The sequence below is a fragment of the Salmo salar genome, chromosome 27 (assembly GCF_965601325.2).
Source record: "Salmo salar chromosome 27, fSalSal1, whole genome shotgun sequence".
Lineage (NCBI taxonomy): Eukaryota > Metazoa > Chordata > Actinopteri > Salmoniformes > Salmonidae > Salmo > Salmo salar.
This window is the reverse complement of record NC_138317.1, coordinates 3,058,994-3,077,518: the sequence shown is the minus strand read 5'-3', so window position 1 is coordinate 3,077,518 and position 18,525 is coordinate 3,058,994. Positions and strand designations below refer to the sequence as shown.

General features: G+C 41.5%; 1 protein-coding gene across 1 annotated transcript; it reads left to right on the top strand.

Moving 5' to 3' along the window:
- Positions 1 to 16,940: 16,940 nt before the first annotated feature.
- atp5if1a (ATP synthase inhibitory factor subunit 1a) lies at positions 16,941 to 18,428 on the top strand. The gene is made up of 3 exons (XM_014176940.3): positions 16,941 to 17,110; positions 17,625 to 17,737; positions 18,161 to 18,428. The coding sequence occupies exons 1-3, from the start codon at positions 17,039 to 17,041 to the stop codon at positions 18,300 to 18,302; spliced, it is 327 nt and encodes a 108-aa protein (XP_014032415.2). The 5' UTR covers positions 16,941 to 17,038; the 3' UTR covers positions 18,303 to 18,428.
- Positions 18,429 to 18,525: the final 97 nt, after the last annotated feature.

Below are 18,525 nucleotides of genomic sequence, written 5' to 3'. Positions count from 1 at the left end.
TGGTCCCCTGCATGAAGGTGAGGTGCCGGAGGTCCCTCCACCCCCTCTGGACATCGAGGGGTCTCCGGCGTAAACTATACGGGCCATTCAGGACTCGAGACACCGGGTGAGGGGCCTGCAGTACCTCGTGGACTGGGAGGGGTACGGCCCGGAGAAGAGGTGCTGGGTACCGGTGGGGGACATCTTGGACCCGTCACTGTTGAGGGATTTCCATTGCCTCCACCCGGATCGCCCTGCGCCTCGCCCTCCGGGTCGCCCTCGAGGCTGGTGTCGGCGCGCTGCGGGAGCAGCGGGGCAGTACTGTCACGACTCCTACCGAAGGTAGCTCCCCTTCCTGCTCGGGTGGTGCTCGGCAGTCGTCGTCACTGGCCTACTAGCTGCCACTGATTCCCCTTTTTCCCCTTTCTGTTTATTGGTTTCACCTGTTTTGTGTTAGGCTGATTAGTCGGGTTATTTTAGCCAGTAGGCCCGCCTGCTCCGTGTGCGGGATTGTTTGTGTGTTGCTACTGTGCACGCTTGTGTCTGACGTGTTTTCGGTCGTGGGTTTTCTCCGGACTGTTTCAGTCTCCCGTGTTTGGGGCATTTGTTTTGTGTGCACCCTGTATTTTCGTGGGGTGGCTTATGTTCGCCATGTGTGCAAATAAAGCACTACCCTGTTCTCTCAGCTTCCTGCGCCTGACTTCGCACCCACTACACCCAGAGCCTTACACATTGAGTCATCCATTTTCTATTTCATCATGTCCATCATCATGTCGTCATCATCATCATGTCCAGTGAGCCCTAAATTAATACATACATACATACATACATACATTCATACAATCACAGTTTAGTTCTACATTCCGCCCAGTGATAAGGATGTGCTGCTACTTTGGCTACAGGCCATGTTAATACAGTAGTAGTCACAGCAACAAGCAAGTTAATCAGCCAGGGAAAACCTCTGACATTCAACAGCAATGTTCATAATTTAATTGGCTTGGTTGTGTGGGCCATCATTTCCGTCTCTGGAAAACAAACAAGGCTTTCTGGTGCAGCGAGAAGTCTCTTATCTGTCACACAGACAGCGTGACACATTCAAAGGGGCCAGACTCTAATGCGCTGTTGCCGATGGTGGCATTACCGCTGAATATCAATGTGCATTTGAAAGCAATCACACCACTTATTGAATCAGGTTGTCGGGGGAGGGGGCTGGAGAGGGTGCAGGGGCGTGGAGGGGGGGGGGGGGGGGGCATTGCCTGTTCATTGCTCTGAAAGGAGCACTTATTCATCCTATACCGCCACGGTAATTATCCTTTTCTCCCTTTCTTATTGTAAAAAACATACCATAATTGCGCAATTGAAAAATCGCCTCCCACGAGATACCTACCTACTACCCATGAATGACAAATGTCAACTGAAGTGGATTACAGCTGTGTTTGTGCGTCATATCTAAATGCCAACAGTCTTTTGAGCGTAGTTTCCTGGAGGGGTATGGTCACTCTCCTCGCTTCCAGGCCCGGTCTTAGTCAACCTCATTGTTGCCCTTGATTGGGGGCTGGTGGCTAATGACTGGCTACGGCACTAATGGGGTACTAAGAGGCCTGATGTGAATCGAAAACCATATAAGGTGCATTCAATATTCAAATCAAATCGTTATTTGTCACATGCGCCGAATAGAACAGGTGTAGTATACCTTACGTGAAATGCTTACTTACGAGCCCTTAACCAACAATGCAAAGTTTTTAAAAAGTAAATGAACTAAAGGAAAAATAGTAACCCAATAAAGGCTATATACAAAGGTTACTGGTACCGAGTCAATGTCCAGGGGTACAGGTTAGTCTAGGTCAGTGGTTCCCAAACTTTTTATAGTCCTGTACCCCTTCAAACATTCAACCTCCAGCTGCGTACCTCTTCTAGCACCAGGGTCAGTGCACTGTCAAATGTGTTTTTTTCCCATCATTGTAAGCCCGCCACACACACACACTATAAGATACATTTATTAAACATAAAATTGAGTGTTAGTTTTTGTCACAACCTGGCTCGTGTGAAGTGCCAAAGAGCTCTTATAGGACCAGTGCACAAATAATAATAATCAATAATTATTTATTTAGCCATCTTACATATAAAACGTATTTGTTCATCAACAATTGTGAATAACTCACCACAGGTTAACGAGAAGGGTGTGCTTGAAAGGATGCACATACCTCTGCAATGTTGGGTTGTATTGGAGAGTCTCAGTCTTAAATCATTTTCCACACACAGTCTGTGCCTGTATTTAGTTTTCATACTAGTGAGGGCCGAGAATCCACTCTCACATAGGTACATGGTTGCAAAGGGCATCAGTGTCTTAACAGCGTAATTTGCCAAGGCAAGAAACTCTGAGTGCAGCCCTATCCAGAAATCTGGCAGTGGCTTCTGATTCAATTAAATTTTCACAGAACCGCTTGTTGCAATTTCGATGAGGCTGTCGTTCAGATATTGGTAAGTGGACTGGAGGTAGGGTATGAAAGGGGTAATGAATCCAGTTGTTTGTGTCGTCCATTTCGGGAAAGTACAGTTGAAGTTGGAAATTTACATACACCTTAGCCAAGTACATTTAAACTCAGTGTTTCACAATTCCTGACATTTAATCCTAGTAAAAATTCCCTGTCTTAGGTCAGTTAGGATCATCACTTTTTAAGAATGTGAAATGTCAGAATAATAGTAGAGATAATTATTTATTTCAGCTTTTATTTCTTTCATCACATTTCCAGTGGGTCAGAAGTTTACATACACTCAATTAGTATTTGTTAGTATTGCCTTAAATTGCTTAACTTGGGTCAAACGTTTCGGGTAGCCTTCCACAAGCTTCCCACAATAAGTTGGGTGAATTTTGGCCCATTCCTCCTGACAGAGCTGGTGTAACTGAGTCAGGTTTGTAGGCTCCTTGCTCGCACACGCTTTTTCAGTTCTGCTCACATATTTTCTATAAGATTGAGGTCAGGGCTTTGTGATGGCCACTCCAATACCTTGACTTTGTTGTCCTTAAGCCATTTTGCCACAACTTTGGAAGTATGCTTGGGGTCATTGTCCATTTGGAAGACCCATTTGCAACCAAGCTATAAATTCCCGACTGATGTTTTGAGATGTTGCTTCAATATATCCACATAATTTTCCTTCCTCATGATGCCATCTATTTTGTAAAGTGCACCAGTCCCTCCTGCAGCAAAGCAACACCACAACATGATGCTGCCACCCCCGTGCTTCACGGTTGGGATGGTGTTCTTCAGCTTGCACGCCTACCCCTTTTTCGTCCAAACATAACGATGGTCATTATTGCCAAACAGTTCTATTTTTGTTTCATCAGACCAGAGGACATTTCTCCAAAAAGTAGGATCTTTGCAAACCGTAGTTTGGCTTTATTATGGCGGTTTTGGAGCAGTGGCTTATTCCTTTCAGATTATGTCAATATAGGACTTGTTTTACTGTGGATATAGATACATTTGTACCTGTTTCTTCCAGGATCTTCACAAGGTCCTTTGCCGTTGTTCTGGGATTGATTTACACTTTTTGCACCAAAGTACGTTCATCTCTAGGAGACAGAACGCATCTCCTTCCTGAGCGGTATGACGGCTGCATGGTGTTTATACTTGTGTACTATTGTTTGTACAGAAGAACGTGGTACCTTCAGGCGTTTGGAAATTGCTCCCAAGGATGAACCAGACTTGTGGAGGTCCACAATTTGTTTTCTGAGGTCTTGGCTGATTTCTTTTAATTTTCCCATGATGTCAAGTAAAGAGGCACTGAGTTTGAAGGTAGGCCTTGAAATACATCCACAGGTACACCTCCAATTGACTCAAATGATGTCAATTAGCCTATCAGAAGCTTCTAAAGCCATGACATCATTTTCTGGAATTTTCCAAGCTTAAAGGCACAGTCAACTTAGTGTATGTAAACCTCTGACCCACTGGAATTGTGATACAGTGAATAATAAGTGAAATAATCTGTCTATCAACAATTGTTGGAAAAATTACTTGTGTCATGCACAAAGTAGATGTCCTAACCGACTTGCAAAAACTATAGTTTGTTAACAAGAAATTTGTGGAGTGGTTGAAAAACAAGTTTTAATGACTCCAACCTAAGTTCCGACTTCAACTGTATACAGAGCCTTACAAGAATATTTAGAACTCTTGGATTTCTTCACATTTTATTGTGTTACAAAGTGGGATTAAAATGGATTTAATTTCTACTTTTTTGCCAACAATCTACACAAAATACTCTGTAAAAAATACATAACTAAAATATAGTCGTTGCATAAGTATTCAGCCGCTTTGTTTAGGCAACCCTAAATTAGTTCAGGAATTGAATTTGGCATAACAAATCACACAATAAGTTACATGGACTCACTCTATGTGAAATCATAGGGGTTGACATGATTTTTGAATGACTAACCCTTCCTCTGTCCCCCATACATACAATATCTGTAAGGTCCCTCAGTCAAGAACTGAATTTCACGCACAGATTCAACTACAAAGACCAGGGAGCTTTTCGAAAGCCTCATAAAGAACGGCAGTGATTGGTAGATGGGTAAAAATATCAAATGAGACATTGAATATCTCTTTAAGCATGGTCAAGTTGATAATTATGCTGTGGATTATGTATTAAACCACCCAAACACGTCAAAGATACAGTCTTTCTTCTGAACTGAGCTGCAGGATAGGAATGAAAATGAATAGGGATGTTAATCTTGAGGGCATTGGTGATTTTAAAACAGCTAGTTCAATGGCTGTGATGGGAGAAAACGGCGGATGGATACATTGTAATGACTCCATAATAACGACCTACATGACAGAGTGAAAAGAAGAACACAAATATACAGAAAAAAAATATTCCAAAACATTCATCTTGTATGCAACAAGGCACTAAAGTAATACTGAATAAAAACACAGCAAAGGAATACACTTTTTGTCCTGAAGCCTTATGTTTGGAGCACATCCAAAACAACACATTACTGAATAACTGCCTTCTTATTTTCAAGCATGGTGGTGGCTGCATCAAGGTATGGTTATGCTTGACATTGACATTTTTAATAATACAAAACATCATGCAAAACAACAACATACAGACGCACAAAAACATTCACAACATCATTCCTGCTCACACCCCCATCTCCAGGGCCACCATCACTCTCTGCCGCATGGCATTTAACTGTACCACTTTTTTTTCTCTGTCACCCATGCACTTTACATTTTTTTTAAATAAAGCATTTGACCTTTCCATTGTGTGAACGATGGAGGATTGGTTGATTTCCAGTTAAGTGTATGTTTTTTCAAGATGATTGACAAGAAATGTATCGTCCAACCCATCGGGTATCTCACTGCACCCTCATATGCCATGTCTTGAAATATGCAGACAGACGGATTAAAAGTACATTTTGTCACGCCTGCTCCCTCTCACCCCCTCTTGTCACGTGTGCTCCTACTCGAGGGCACCAGGCAGCCCATCATTATGCACACCTGTCACCATGGTTACGCGCATCAGTGCTTCATGGGACTCACCTGGACTCTTTTACTTTATTGATTGCCTCCCCTACATCGGTCACGTCCTCAGTTTCTTCCCCGTGTCTGCATTAATGTAGTTTTGTTCCCCTTGTCCAGACGCTGTCCTTGTTTTGTTTCATGTCCATTATCTATTAAATATTCACTTCCTGTACTTGCTTCTGGTCTCCCAGCGTCTGTCCTCACACATTTACAATGTAATACTTCTGACAGCCAACTTTCTAACTCCACCCATAACTTTTGGACTTTATAGCACTCCCAGAAGGCATGGATTATTGAGCCATTGTTAGTTTTACACTTAAGACATGACACTGCTGTTGTGCTGTAGAATTTATGAATTGTGCCTTGTGTAATTCATTCTATACATTAGTTTATACTGAATTAAGCGCACATTTTTGTTAACTGTAATTTTGTTAGTTATGTTCCAATATTTCCTCCATCTTGTGCCAATATCAGTTATTTTTAAGTCTTGGTTCCAATAGTTTAGATTTTTTCTAAGAGATTGTCAATTGGATAGGTTCTCTGCAAGGTTTTGTATATCTTACCAATCATATTAATATAATTTTCTGACTCAAATAGGATTCCTTCAAGATTGAAATCAACATTTCTTAATATGAAACTTTAGGTTGCAGGTATTTGAAAATATGTACATTGTTCAGTCCAAATTTGCATTTTACTTCTGTCATGGAAATACATGTATTTCCTATTATCAAGTCATTTACAGTTTCTATGCCTTTAGTTTTCCATGTGGACCAATTTATCAGTGAATTCTGAAAAGCTATCCAAGGATTGTTCCATATCTGTTTTTAGGGAGTGATATTGGTTCTTCTAGAATACGCAAATAGGCATTTGACGCTTCAGCAGTATCCTCCTGATGATCCTCAGTCCCTTGAGTGAATGGCTGAAGCCTTAGATCCACTCTGTCTCAGTTGTGATCCATGCTCCGTTTGTATCTCATAGGATCGCGGTGCAACTTCTCTCTGCACACACCCTTGCTGCATGCAGGTTCCTGTAGTGATGTCTCGGAGTAGTACATGATCTCCAGGTTTCAGTTCAGGTAAGTGTCTTGCACTTTTGTCGTGTCGCTGTTTTTGTTTGTCTTTCTGTTTTTCCTTTGTGAGTTTGACTTTGTGAGCCCCTCTGGGTGTTAGCAAGTCCTCATGGATGGGTAGGTTGGCTCTGATGCGACGTCCCGTCAACATTTGTGCAGGTGATAGTCCGTTCTGCAGCGGTGCGCTGTGGTAGATCATCAGATTTTTTAGGAAATCCTCCTTTCCATCGTGTGCCTTTTTCATCAGACCTTTGACAATTTTGACTGAACTCTCTGCTAAGCCATTGGACCTTGGGGAGTTGGGGTTGGAGGTGTTGTGTCGGAATCCCCAGTCGTTAGCCTCTTACATCTAGACGTTCCGCTAGCGGAACACCTGCTCCAATATCCAATGATAGGCGTGGCGCGAATTACAAATTCCTCAAAAATACAAAAACTTCAATTTTTCAAACATATGACTATTTCACAGCATTTTAAAGATAAGACTCTCCTTTATCTAACCACACTGTCCGATTTCAAAAAGGCTTTACAACGAAAGCAAAACATTAGATTATGTCAGCAGAGTACCAAGCCAGAAATAATCAGACACCCATTTTTCAAGCTAGCATATAATGTCACAAAAACCTAGAAGACAGCTAAATGCAGCACTAACCTTTGATGATCTTCATCAGATGACAACCCTAGGACATTATGTTATACAATACATGCATGTTTTGTTCAATCAAGTTCATATTTATATCAAAAACCAGCTTTTTACATTAGCATGTGACGTTCAGAACTAGCATACCCCCCGCAAACTTCCGGCGAATTCACTAAGAATTTACTAAATTACTCACGATAAACGTTCACAAAAAGCATAACAATTATTTTAAGAATTATAGATACAGAACTCCTCTATGCACTCGATATGTCCGATTTTAAAATAGCTTTTTGGTGAAAGCACATTTTGCAATATTCTAAGTACATAGCCCAGGCATCACGGGCTAGCTATTTAGACACCCGGCAAGTTTAGCACTCACCAATATCAGGTTTACTATTATAAAAGTTTGATTACCTTTTGTTGTCTTCGTCAGAATGCACTCCCAGGACTGCTACTTCAATAACAAATGTTGGTTTGGTCCAAAATAATCCATCGTTATATCCGAATAGCGGCGTTTTGTTCGTGCGTCCCAGACACTATCTGAAATGGTAAATCAGGGTCGCGCGCATGGCGCAATTCGTGACAAAAAAAATCTAAATATTCCATTACTGTACTTCGAAGCATGTCAACCGCTGTTTAAAATCCATTTTTATGCCATTTTTCTCGTAAAAAAGCGATAATATTCCGACCGGGAATCTCCTTTTAGCTAAACAGAGGAAAGTAAACAAAGCTTTCGGTCGACGCGGGCACGAGCCTGAGTCTCACAGTACTGTAACCAGCCACTACCCAAACGCGCTACTTTTTTTTCAGCCAGAGCCTGCAAAGCCACGATTCAGCTTTTTACCGCCTTCTGAGACCCTATGGCAGCCGTAGGAAGTGTCACGGGACAGCTAAGATCCCCACTCTTCAATAAACAGAGACAAGAAGAACGACACCTTGTCAGACAGGCCACTTCCTGCCTGAAACCTTGTCAGGTTTTTGCCTGCCAAATGAGTTCTGTTATACTCACAGACACCATTCAAACAGTTTTAGAAACTTTAGGGTGTTTTCTATCCATATGTAATAAGTATATGCATATTCTAGTTACTGGGTAGGAGTGGTAAACAGATTAAATCGGGTACGTTTCTTATCCAGCCGTGAAAATACTGCCCCCTAGCCATAACAGGTTAACGAACGATTGGAATTTGGAAGTTGAGAACTGCGGGCCATTGTCCGAGTACAGTTCAGACGCAGCCCCATGTCTTACAAAGACTGATTTCAGGTAGGTGATTACAGCTTTGCTGGAGGTAGTTGGCAGTGTTGCTACTTCAGGGTAGTTTGAGTAGTAGTCGGTAACAACAATGTGACTTTTGCCATTGCAGTCAAAAAGGTCAACTCCAACTTTGTAGTAGGGTCTGTTGGGTACTGGATGAGGCATTAGCGGCTCTGCTTGCTGCTTTGGCCTGTAGGTCAAACACAGTTCACATGAAGCAGTGGTCTGGCTGATTTCCTGGTTCATTCTTGGCCAGTACATTACTTCTCGTGCTCGTCGTTTGCATTTTTCCTCACCCAAGTGGCCCTCGTGTATTTCTTTGAGAAGTGTCATGGGAATGACAATCTTGTTGCCTTTGAACACTATGTCATCCACAACGGTGAGCTCTGCTCTGCAAATCCAGTAATCCTGTATTCGCCTTGGACAGTTGTTTTTCTGTGCGGGCCATACAAACAGCGTTGTTTCTTTCAACTCTGTCATTGTTTGGTCAGCTGCAGTCTCTCTTTTGATCAGCTCCATTCTCTCAGAAGACACAGGAAGTGATGCTACGATCATGTCGACGTCGGACTGAATCTCAGTGTTTTTCTGTGTGTCAAAGCCCTCTTCTTGTCGACTACTCGAGAAAGAGTGTCGGCGGCGAACATGAACTTTCCCGGGGTATAGATCATCTTCACATCATACTTTTGCAGTCTGATCAACATTCTCTGGATTCTCATTGGACAGTCATTCAGTGGCTTAGACATGATTGACACCAATGGTTTGTGGTAGGTTTCTACTTCGAAGACGTATTGGTGAAACCTTTCGCAAGCGTATGTGCTCGCCAGCAGTTTTTTCTCTATTTGTGCATACCTTGTCTCTGCGCCTGTAAAGGCTCTGGACGCATAAGCAACGGGTTGCCATGTGTTGTCATGCTGTTGTAGAAGAACAGCTCCTAGGCCAAACTGTGATGCGTCTGCAGAAATCCTTGTGCTTTTCTCTGGATCATAGAACCTGAGCACTGGCTCTTCTGTGATTGTCTTCTTTAGGTTTTTGAAGCAGTTTTCCTGTTCATGGGACCATTCCCATTCATTTTTCTGTTCCAGAAGACATCTGAGTGGAGCGGACTGTGCTGACAGTTGAGGTATGAACTTTGCAAGGTAGGTGATCATGCCCATGAAGCGTCTCACGTCGTCATTGTTCTTCGGGTGCTCCATGTTGTTCCAGCACTTGTCTCACTCTCGCGCCGTGTTCTTCTTTTGTGGAGCCCCAGACGATGATGTCATCCATCATAGTCTCCACTCCCGGAATGTGCTCAAAGATCATGTGGATTGTCTTGTGGTAGACCTCTGGTGCTGAGAGAATCCCATATGGTAGACGAAGAAATCTGTACCTGCCCTCAGGTGTGTTGAATGTGCATAGCCTTGAGCTTGCATCATCTAGCTTCATTTTCCAGAATCCTGATGAGGCATCAAGCTTACTGAACCACTTTGCTCCAGCAAACTGCGACGTCTCTGGTTGGCAACTTGAAATGCTCTCTCTTGATTGCTTTGTTGAGATCTCTCGGGTCTAGACATATCTTGAGATCGCCGTTCTTTTTCACCACAATATCCAGTGAGCTTACCCAGTCTGTAGGTTCATCCATTTTTGAGATAATGTCCATCTTTTCCATGAGTCTGAGTTACTCCTTGAGCTTTTCCTCAGTGCAAATTGAACTTTTCTGCATGCATGCACAACTGTAGTAATTTTGTCATCAGTACATATTTTGTGTTCTCCTGGTAAACATCCAAGACCCTCAAACACGTCGTTGTACTCAGCCAGTAGCGATTTATGGTCATTTTCAGTCTGTGATGTCACTACATACACTCTTTTCAACAAATTGAGCTTTTCACATGCATTGATTCCTAGAATAGGCTGTACACTCTTTTCCACGATCAGCAGCTGTGCTCTGAACTGTTTTCCTTTGTGCTGTAAAGTTACTATGCAGCTTCCTTTGACTGGTACGTTCTCCCATGTATTACCAGTAACATTAATTTTCACCGGGTGTATTTTCTCTTCACCTTCAGTGTTTTGTAGTCATCCAGCGACAACAGGTTTACCTGTGCTTCAGTATCAAGCTTGAATGTTATTATAGTTTAATTCACAGTCAATGGCACAATCCATTCAGCTTTTACGGCTGTCGTGTCTTTGGCTATGCCGGATTAAGTGATATGACATGCTATTCTATAAAATCTTTTCTCTGTAATTAATATTACCTGATTAACCTCTCTAGGGTCGGCGGGACAGAATCGTCCCACCTACTCAACAGCCAGTTGAATCCCGTGGCGCGTTATTCAAATACCTTAGAAATGCTATTACTTCAATTTCTCAAACATATGACTATTTTACACCATTTTAAAGACAAGACTCTCGTTAATCTAACCACACTGTCCGATTTCAAAAAGGCTTTACAACGAAAGCAAAACATTAGATTATGTCAGCAGAGTACCCAGCCAGAAATAATCAGACACCAATTTTTCAAGCTAGCATATAATGTCACATAAACCCAAACCACAGCTAAATGCAGCACTAACCTTTGATGATCTTCATCAGATGACAACCCTAGGACATTATGTTATACAATACATGCATGTTTTGTTCAATCAAGTTCATATTTATATCAAAAACCAGCTTTTTACATTAGCATGTGACGTTCAGAACTAGCATACTTCCGGTGAATTTACTAAATTACTCACGATAAACGTTCACAAAAAACATAACAATTATTTTAAGAATTATAGATACAGAACTCCTCTATGCACTCGCTATGTCCGATTTTAAAATAGCTTTTCGGTGAAAGCACATTTTGCAATATTCTCAGTAGATAGCCCGGCATCACAGGGCTAGCTATTTAGACACCCACCAAGTTTAGCCCTCACCAAAGTCAGATTTACTATAAGAAAAATGTTATTACCTTGGCTGTTCTTCGTCAGAATGCACTCCCAGGACTTCTACTTCCATAACAAATGTTGGTTTGGTTCAAAATAATCCATAGTTATGTTCAAATATCCTCTGTTTTGTTCGTGCGTTCAAGACACTATCCGAATGGTAAAGAAGGGTGACGCGCACGACGCATTTTGTGACAAAAAAATTCTAAATATTCCATTACCGTACTTCGAAGCATGTCAACCGCTGTTTAACCTCTCTAGGCTAGGCGGGACGAATTCGTCCCACCTACGTAACAGCCACGGCTATCCTGTGGCGCGATTTTCAAAACCTTAAAAATCCTATTACTTCAATTTCTCAAACATATGACTATTTTACAGCCATTTAAAGATAAGACTCTCGTTAATCTAACCACACTGTCCGATTTCAAAAAGGCTTTACAACGAAAGCAAAACATTAGATTATGTCAGCAGAGTACCAAGCCAGAAATAATCAGACACCCATTTTTCAAGCCAGCATATGTCACCAAAACCCAGAAGACAGCTAAATGCAGCACTCACCTTTGATGATCTTCATCAGATGACAACCCTAGGACATTATGTTATACAATACATGCATGTTTTGTTCAATCAAGTTCATATTTATATCAAAAACCAGCTTTTTACATTAGCATGTGACGTTCAGAACTAGCATACCCCCCGCAAACTTCCGGGGAATTCGCTAACATTTTACTAAATTACTCACGATAAACGTTCACAAAAAGCATAACAATTATTTTAAGAATTATAGATACAGACCTCCTCTATGCACTCGATATGTCCGATTTTAAAATAGCTTTTTGGTGAAAGCACATTTTGCAATATTCTAAGTACATAGCCCAGGCATCACGGGCTCGCTATTTAGACACCCGGCAAGTTTAGCACTCACCATAATCATATTTACTATTATAAAAATGTCATTACCTTTTGTTGTCTTCGTCAGAATACACACCCAAGACAGCTACTTCAATAACAAATGTTGGTTTGGTCCAAAATAATCCATCGTTATATCCGAATAGCGGCGTTTTGTTCGTGCGTTCCAGACACTATCCGAAATAGTAAAGAAGTGTCGCGCGCATGGCGCAATTCGTGACAATAAAATTCTAAGTATTCCATTACCGTACGTCGAAGCATGTCAACCGCTGTTTAAAATCAATTTTTACGACATTTTTCTCGTAGAAAAGCGATAATATTCCGACAGGGAATCTCCTTTTCGGCAAACAGAGGAAAAAATCCCAAAGGCGGGGGCGGTCGGGGTCACGCGCATAAGCTAGTGTCTCTTGATGGGCCACTTGAGAAAGGCGATAATGTGTTTCAGCCTGGGGCTGGAATGACGACATTCTGTTTTTTCCCGGGCTCTGAGAGCCTATGGAAGACGTGGGAAGTGTCACGTTAGAGCAGAGATCCTTAGTAAATGATAGAGATGGAAAAGAAGTTCAACAAATGGTCAGACAGGCCACTTCCTGTAAAGGAATCTCTCAGGTTTTGACCTGCCATTTGAGTTCTGTTATACTCACAGACACCATTCAAACAGTTTTAGAAAATTTAGGGTGTTTTCTATCCATATGTAATAAGTATATGCATATTCTAGTTACTGAGTAGGAGTGGTAACCAGATTAAATCGGGTATGTTTTTTATCCAGCCGTGTCAATGCTGCCCCCTAGCCCTAACAGGTTAAAATCAATTTTTATGCCATTTTTCTCGTAAAAAAAGCGATAATATTCCGACCGGGAAAGCGTGTTTCGGTTCAAAGAGAGAGAAAATAAAAACATGGGGTCGACTCGTGCACGCGCCTCCGTCCCATTGTCCTCTGATAGAGCACTTACCAAAAGCGCTAATGTTTTTCAGCCAGTGACTGGAATTACATCATTCAGCTATTTCCCGCCTTCTGAGAGCCTATGGGAGCCGTAGGAAGTGTCACGTTACAACAAAGATCCTCAGTTTTCATTAAAGAGAGCCAAGAAGAACAAGAACTTGTCAGACAGGTCACTTCCTGTAAGGAATCTTCTCAGGTTTTTGCCTGCCATATGAGTTCTGTTATACTCACAGACACCATTCAAACAGTTTTAGAAACTTTAGGGTGTTTTCTATCCAAAGCCAATAATTATATGCATATTCTAGTTTCTGGGCAGTAGTAATAACCAGATTAAATCGGGTACGTTTTTTATCCGGCCGTGCAAATACTGCCCCCTACCCCCAACAGGTTAAGATAATCATGTAAATGTAATTAACTAGAAAGTCGGGGCACCATGGAAGAACGTTTATAGAGCCCTTATCTTCCGAATAAACTCTTAAAAGACTTAGTAATATTTTACATTGATAGCCGTCATCTTAATCCTCACCTTATTTCAGTCTCATAATGAAAGTTGTAAATTCTTGGTTATCTTCACGAACCCTGGCTAACAAGTTGAATTAGCAATACAAAATTGGGTTTAATTATTTATTTACTAAATACCTAACTAATCACACAGAATTACATATACACAGAATACAAATGATGTCATACAGAAAACGTCCCTGGTGGACGGAGCCGACATGGCGGCTTGATACACAAAGAAAGTGGGTTGGGCTTGAATGAAAGAGCAGGAAGACTGAGGAACAAAGAAACAGCTATGCTATCGTAAATACAGAATCTTATGCATTCTAAATTACCGCCCATTTGGAAAAGGAAAATGCAATAAATATTTACTCTGAGCTGTGCTTCGGTAGATTGGTCGTAGATCGTAGACCGGGTTGGCCAAGAGAGATCTTCCTGTCCTCGGAAGAATGTCTCTGGTGGTAGACTGTGTTAGACTGGATCCGCCGTCCATCCTTTCCTAGCCCACGTCTACCTCAACGGCTAGGAAGTATCACTTCTGTAGTGAATAAACGTTCAAAGTTCATTCCATTCACAACCAAAGCTCACACCGAGGTTGGCTTAGTTCTGTACTTGACATGCGTGTCCCTTTAACGCAGAGGCTGCAGACCTCACGTAGTGGAACTCAACGGCTACATTGTGTCATTGTCTTATATAGTGGCGAGGGGAGGAGGGTGTGTTTCATCGTTTAGAACCCCTGTCTCTTCACAGGGCGGGCCACTGATCAAGCTGGGCACTTTCCTTATAAAAACCCAATTCTCTCAATTGGAAGCTAAAATTACATTTAACCTCCTAACAAACAATTTCAATATCAAACATTTCAATTGCTTAACAATTACATGTGACTCTGATAACTAGAGGGTGTAGACTTTCCCAGGTACAGTTTATGTCATCCTGTCATCAGTCATAATGTCTCTGATGACAACCGAACTGATATCCATACTCATTAAGTTCCAAAGCATATTTCCAACTGGTTTTATTACCAAAATATGGTTCCTTTTCCCCATTTGTTTGATGTTCCCAGACTCTCTATATTTAACAAAGGCTATTCAACAGTCCTTCAGTAGGGTCAGAGAGAGAGGGGAAGGGGGAAAGGTATTTATGGGGGGGGTCATAAACCTTACCCACAGGCCAACGTCATGACACTGCATTGCATATTTCCACAGAATCAACAAATAATTATTCAATCTCCTCCTTGACTGTGTGAACCTTTTTCTTTGTAGCCTCAGCTTTGCAACATTTTGAGCAATTATTATTTTCCCCACAGTTGTTACATGATTTTCCATATGCAGGGCAATTTTTTGGCTTGTGGATGAATCCACATTTTCCACATTGTAGTGTTTTGATTTCTCTCTTTTGCTTGTTTTTGTTTTGTAAGGTGTTGTGTGTGGTGCTCCTCTCTTTTTATTGCATACACTGACGTCTCATCCCTACACAGCTCTTTAGCTTGTGCTCTGGTGGTTTCAGCTGCTCAACACATATTCACTGCTTTATCCAAAGTTAAACCTTGCTCACGCAGCAATCTCTCCTTGTCCATTATCAAGTATGCCACAGACTATCCTGTCTTTCACTAGTGAGTCTTTCAGATTTTCAAATTCCCACGTTTTGCTCAGAGTGTTCAGCGCAGCCAAATACTGGTCAAAATTGACTCCCTGTTTCTGATCATGAGAGAAAAACTCTCAAACGTGACGTTCTGGCTTGGTACAAAGTACCCCTCAAATTTAGCCATTAGCACAGTCAATGTCAAGTTTGCCTCGTCTTGCTGAAAGCTATTATAAATGTCCAATGCATCCTCTCCTCTCTCTCACATGGAGAAAAATGGAAGCCTTCAATTTGTCATCATCTCCCCCTGCTCCACTGACTGCTAGGTTGATATTGAATCTCTGCTTGAAACATTTCCTATTGTCAGCTAGATTGCCGGTTAACTGCATAGGAATAGGAGGACCCAGCCTATTCATGACGGATAACAGAAAGAGTGTCAATTTCTCTTATGTTGCTCATCAACTCGCTCGTCAACAGATTCCAATGCAGCTTCGCTCTCGCTGCCGTGGCTCGTTGCCCTTGCTCTGGCAAGCTAGCGTCTTCGACTACTCACGTCACTTAACTTGTGGTAGAATGTTCAATTTTCATTGCGGAAATTTGCAGAATTACTCCTTTCTTTTCTCTGTCTCGTCATTGCAACTACCAATCTGATAATCTGACACTTGTTCCTTGTATAATGACAAACCGGGGCGTAGGTTTAACTACTTTCAATGAACATATACTTCAGCAAGAAAACTCCTTGTTTAGCCATGCAAGGCATTCTTCAACCACCTGCCCACCCGCATAGCCTGCTGGGTAACGTAGTCTAAACTATACATTCATGTATAGTGTCACACTGTATATAGACATTCTTTTTTTCAACTGTGTCATTGACTTGTTTATTGTTTATTCCATGTTATTCCATGTGTAACTCTGTGTTGTTGTCTGCGTCACACTGCTTTGCTTTATCTTGGCCAGGTCGCAGTTGTAAATTAGAACTTGTTCTCAACTAGCCTACCTGGTTAAATAAAGGCGAAATAAATAAATAATAATAATAATAAAAATGTACATACTACCTCAATCGGCCCGAACAACCAGTGCTCCTGCACATTTGCTAACCGGACTATCTGCTTTGTGTGCCACCCGCCAACCACCTATTTTACGCTACTGCTACTCTCTGTTCATCATATATGCATAGTCACTTTAACCATATCTACATGTACATACCACCTCAATCAGCCCGACTAATCGGTGTCTGTATGTAGCCTCGCTACTTTTATAGCCTCGCTACTGTTATTTTTCACTGTCTTTTTAATGTTGTTTTTATTTCTTTACTTACCTACTGTTCACCTAATACCGTTTTTGCACTATTGGTTAGAGCCTGTAATTAAGCATTTCACTGTAAGGTCTACACCTGTTGTATTCAGCGCACGTGACAAATAAACTTTGATTTGATTTGAAAATGTAAAAAAAATGTATTCGCTACGCGTCTGTATTTTAATTGATATAATGTGGATTTGTTTTTTTTCTTCTCTTATTTATTTGTGGAATCCGTTTGGCTGTTCTGTTTATGTTTCGCATGTTACTGTTTAATAAAAATAAAAATAAAAATCAATAAAAGATTCAAACAAAGATTCCCCACACTGTCGCTAGATGGCAGCAAATCGTTTTTCCAGCCACGCCCACACAGTGAAATTGCACATTTCCGCATGTGAAAGTACTTTTGCTGCAGTGGGGCTGTTAATCTGCGTAGTTGAGAAATTGTAATGGCGAGGCTACTATTAAGATCCAATTTTCGGGACTTCTTTGCCACCCAATTCAGGATGACATCCGACCAGGTAAATGTAATGACGCACTGACAGTGGTGTTGTTTTGTATAGCTTGCTCGTTAATTTATTTGCTGTTCCCATAGCTAGTAAGTAGCGATTTTCCTCGAATGAATCATTGTACTGTTTGTCTTCTATTGATCCATTTTATATTACAAACGTTTGATCATGTTTCCGTTTCATTGTTTTGGTTAACTTGTAGACCAGCCGAGACAGCTATCTTGAACTGTAGTAAGTAACTCAGTAGGTGGCAGTGTTGTATATGTTTTGTCAGGAAATAATAAAGGGGATTTGGAATGTTTAGGATGGTAGGACCACCATGAAGGCGTAGTCCAACCATGGATGATGTCTAAGAAAGGCTATGTTGTTACATTTAACCCAATGCTCTCTTTCCATAATATATATTCAGGTATGTGATGTGGTCAGATATTCGACCTGACGTCAGATAGTGACATGTTTGTTTTTTTCCCGTGGGAGACCCGAGTTCAGATTCCGCCTGTGATTTATGATATCTCTCCCTCTCTAGCTGGGTGAGCTGGGCAAAGGAGCAGGAAAGGGAGGTGGTGGAGGAGGCTCGGTGAGGGAGGCAGGTGGTGCCTTTGGAAAGAGGCAGGCTGCAGAGGAGGAGCGTTATTTTCGGTAAGTGGATTATTTTTGTAACCTGGATGACCAGACATATTACTACTACGCTTATGAACCAGGCTATCCATTTTGGAGGAAGGTATGCACAGCTCTTGCCTTTTGACTCCAGTGGACAATGTCTGATCATAGTATATGCCTCATGTTAAGTCCACATGAACGCAACACAGGGGTGTTTTCATGTCGTCTTGCAACGGAAACCGTTTACCATTTATGAATGAAACGGGATGAAACTCGGAGGGGCCTACCTAAATTTGTCCAATATAAACTATTGTTCTCGTTGGAAAACGGTTTCCGTTTTGAGTAAATTGTTTCTGTTGCAAAACATTTTGCAACATAATGGGCATAATTAATACACCCCTGGTTTCATTTTTGCCTCATTAGAGAAATCATCCACACTTTTCTCTCCCTCTTGCTCCTCAGTCAGAAGGAGAAGGAGCAGTTGTCTGCCCTACGGAAGCACCATGAAGAGGAGATTGACCACAGCAAGAAAGAGATTGAGCGTTTGCAGCGTGAGATTGACCGTCACAAGGGCAAAATCAAGAAACTGAAACATGATGACTGAGCTCAGTCTTCAGTCACACTGCTTACATTATGCCAAATATCACCCATTTGCCTGATTTGGTGTTTGTAGGCAATTGTATAAGAGTTACATTCAAAACAATAATAAAACACTGAAGTTGTTTTCCAACTGGGAGTTTTTTTGTGATTACTTTCAATACCACTGTAGAATGTTTATCTTGAAATCAGGCACATTTATTGACAGTTGAGTATTTCATTTCAGGGGT

Bases quoted from the DNA above. Each gene is read 5' to 3' on its own strand.
- atp5if1a (XM_014176940.3), top strand. From the start codon at position 17,039: ATGGCGAGGCTACTATTAAGATCCAATTTTCGGGACTTCTTTGCCACC. The intron at 17,111-17,624 runs GTAAATGTAATG...CTCCCTCTCTAG, and splicing joins TCAGGATGACATCCGACCAG to CTGGGTGAGCTGGGCAAAGG. The intron at 17,738-18,160 runs GTAAGTGGATTA...CTTGCTCCTCAG, and splicing joins GAGGAGGAGCGTTATTTTCG to TCAGAAGGAGAAGGAGCAGT.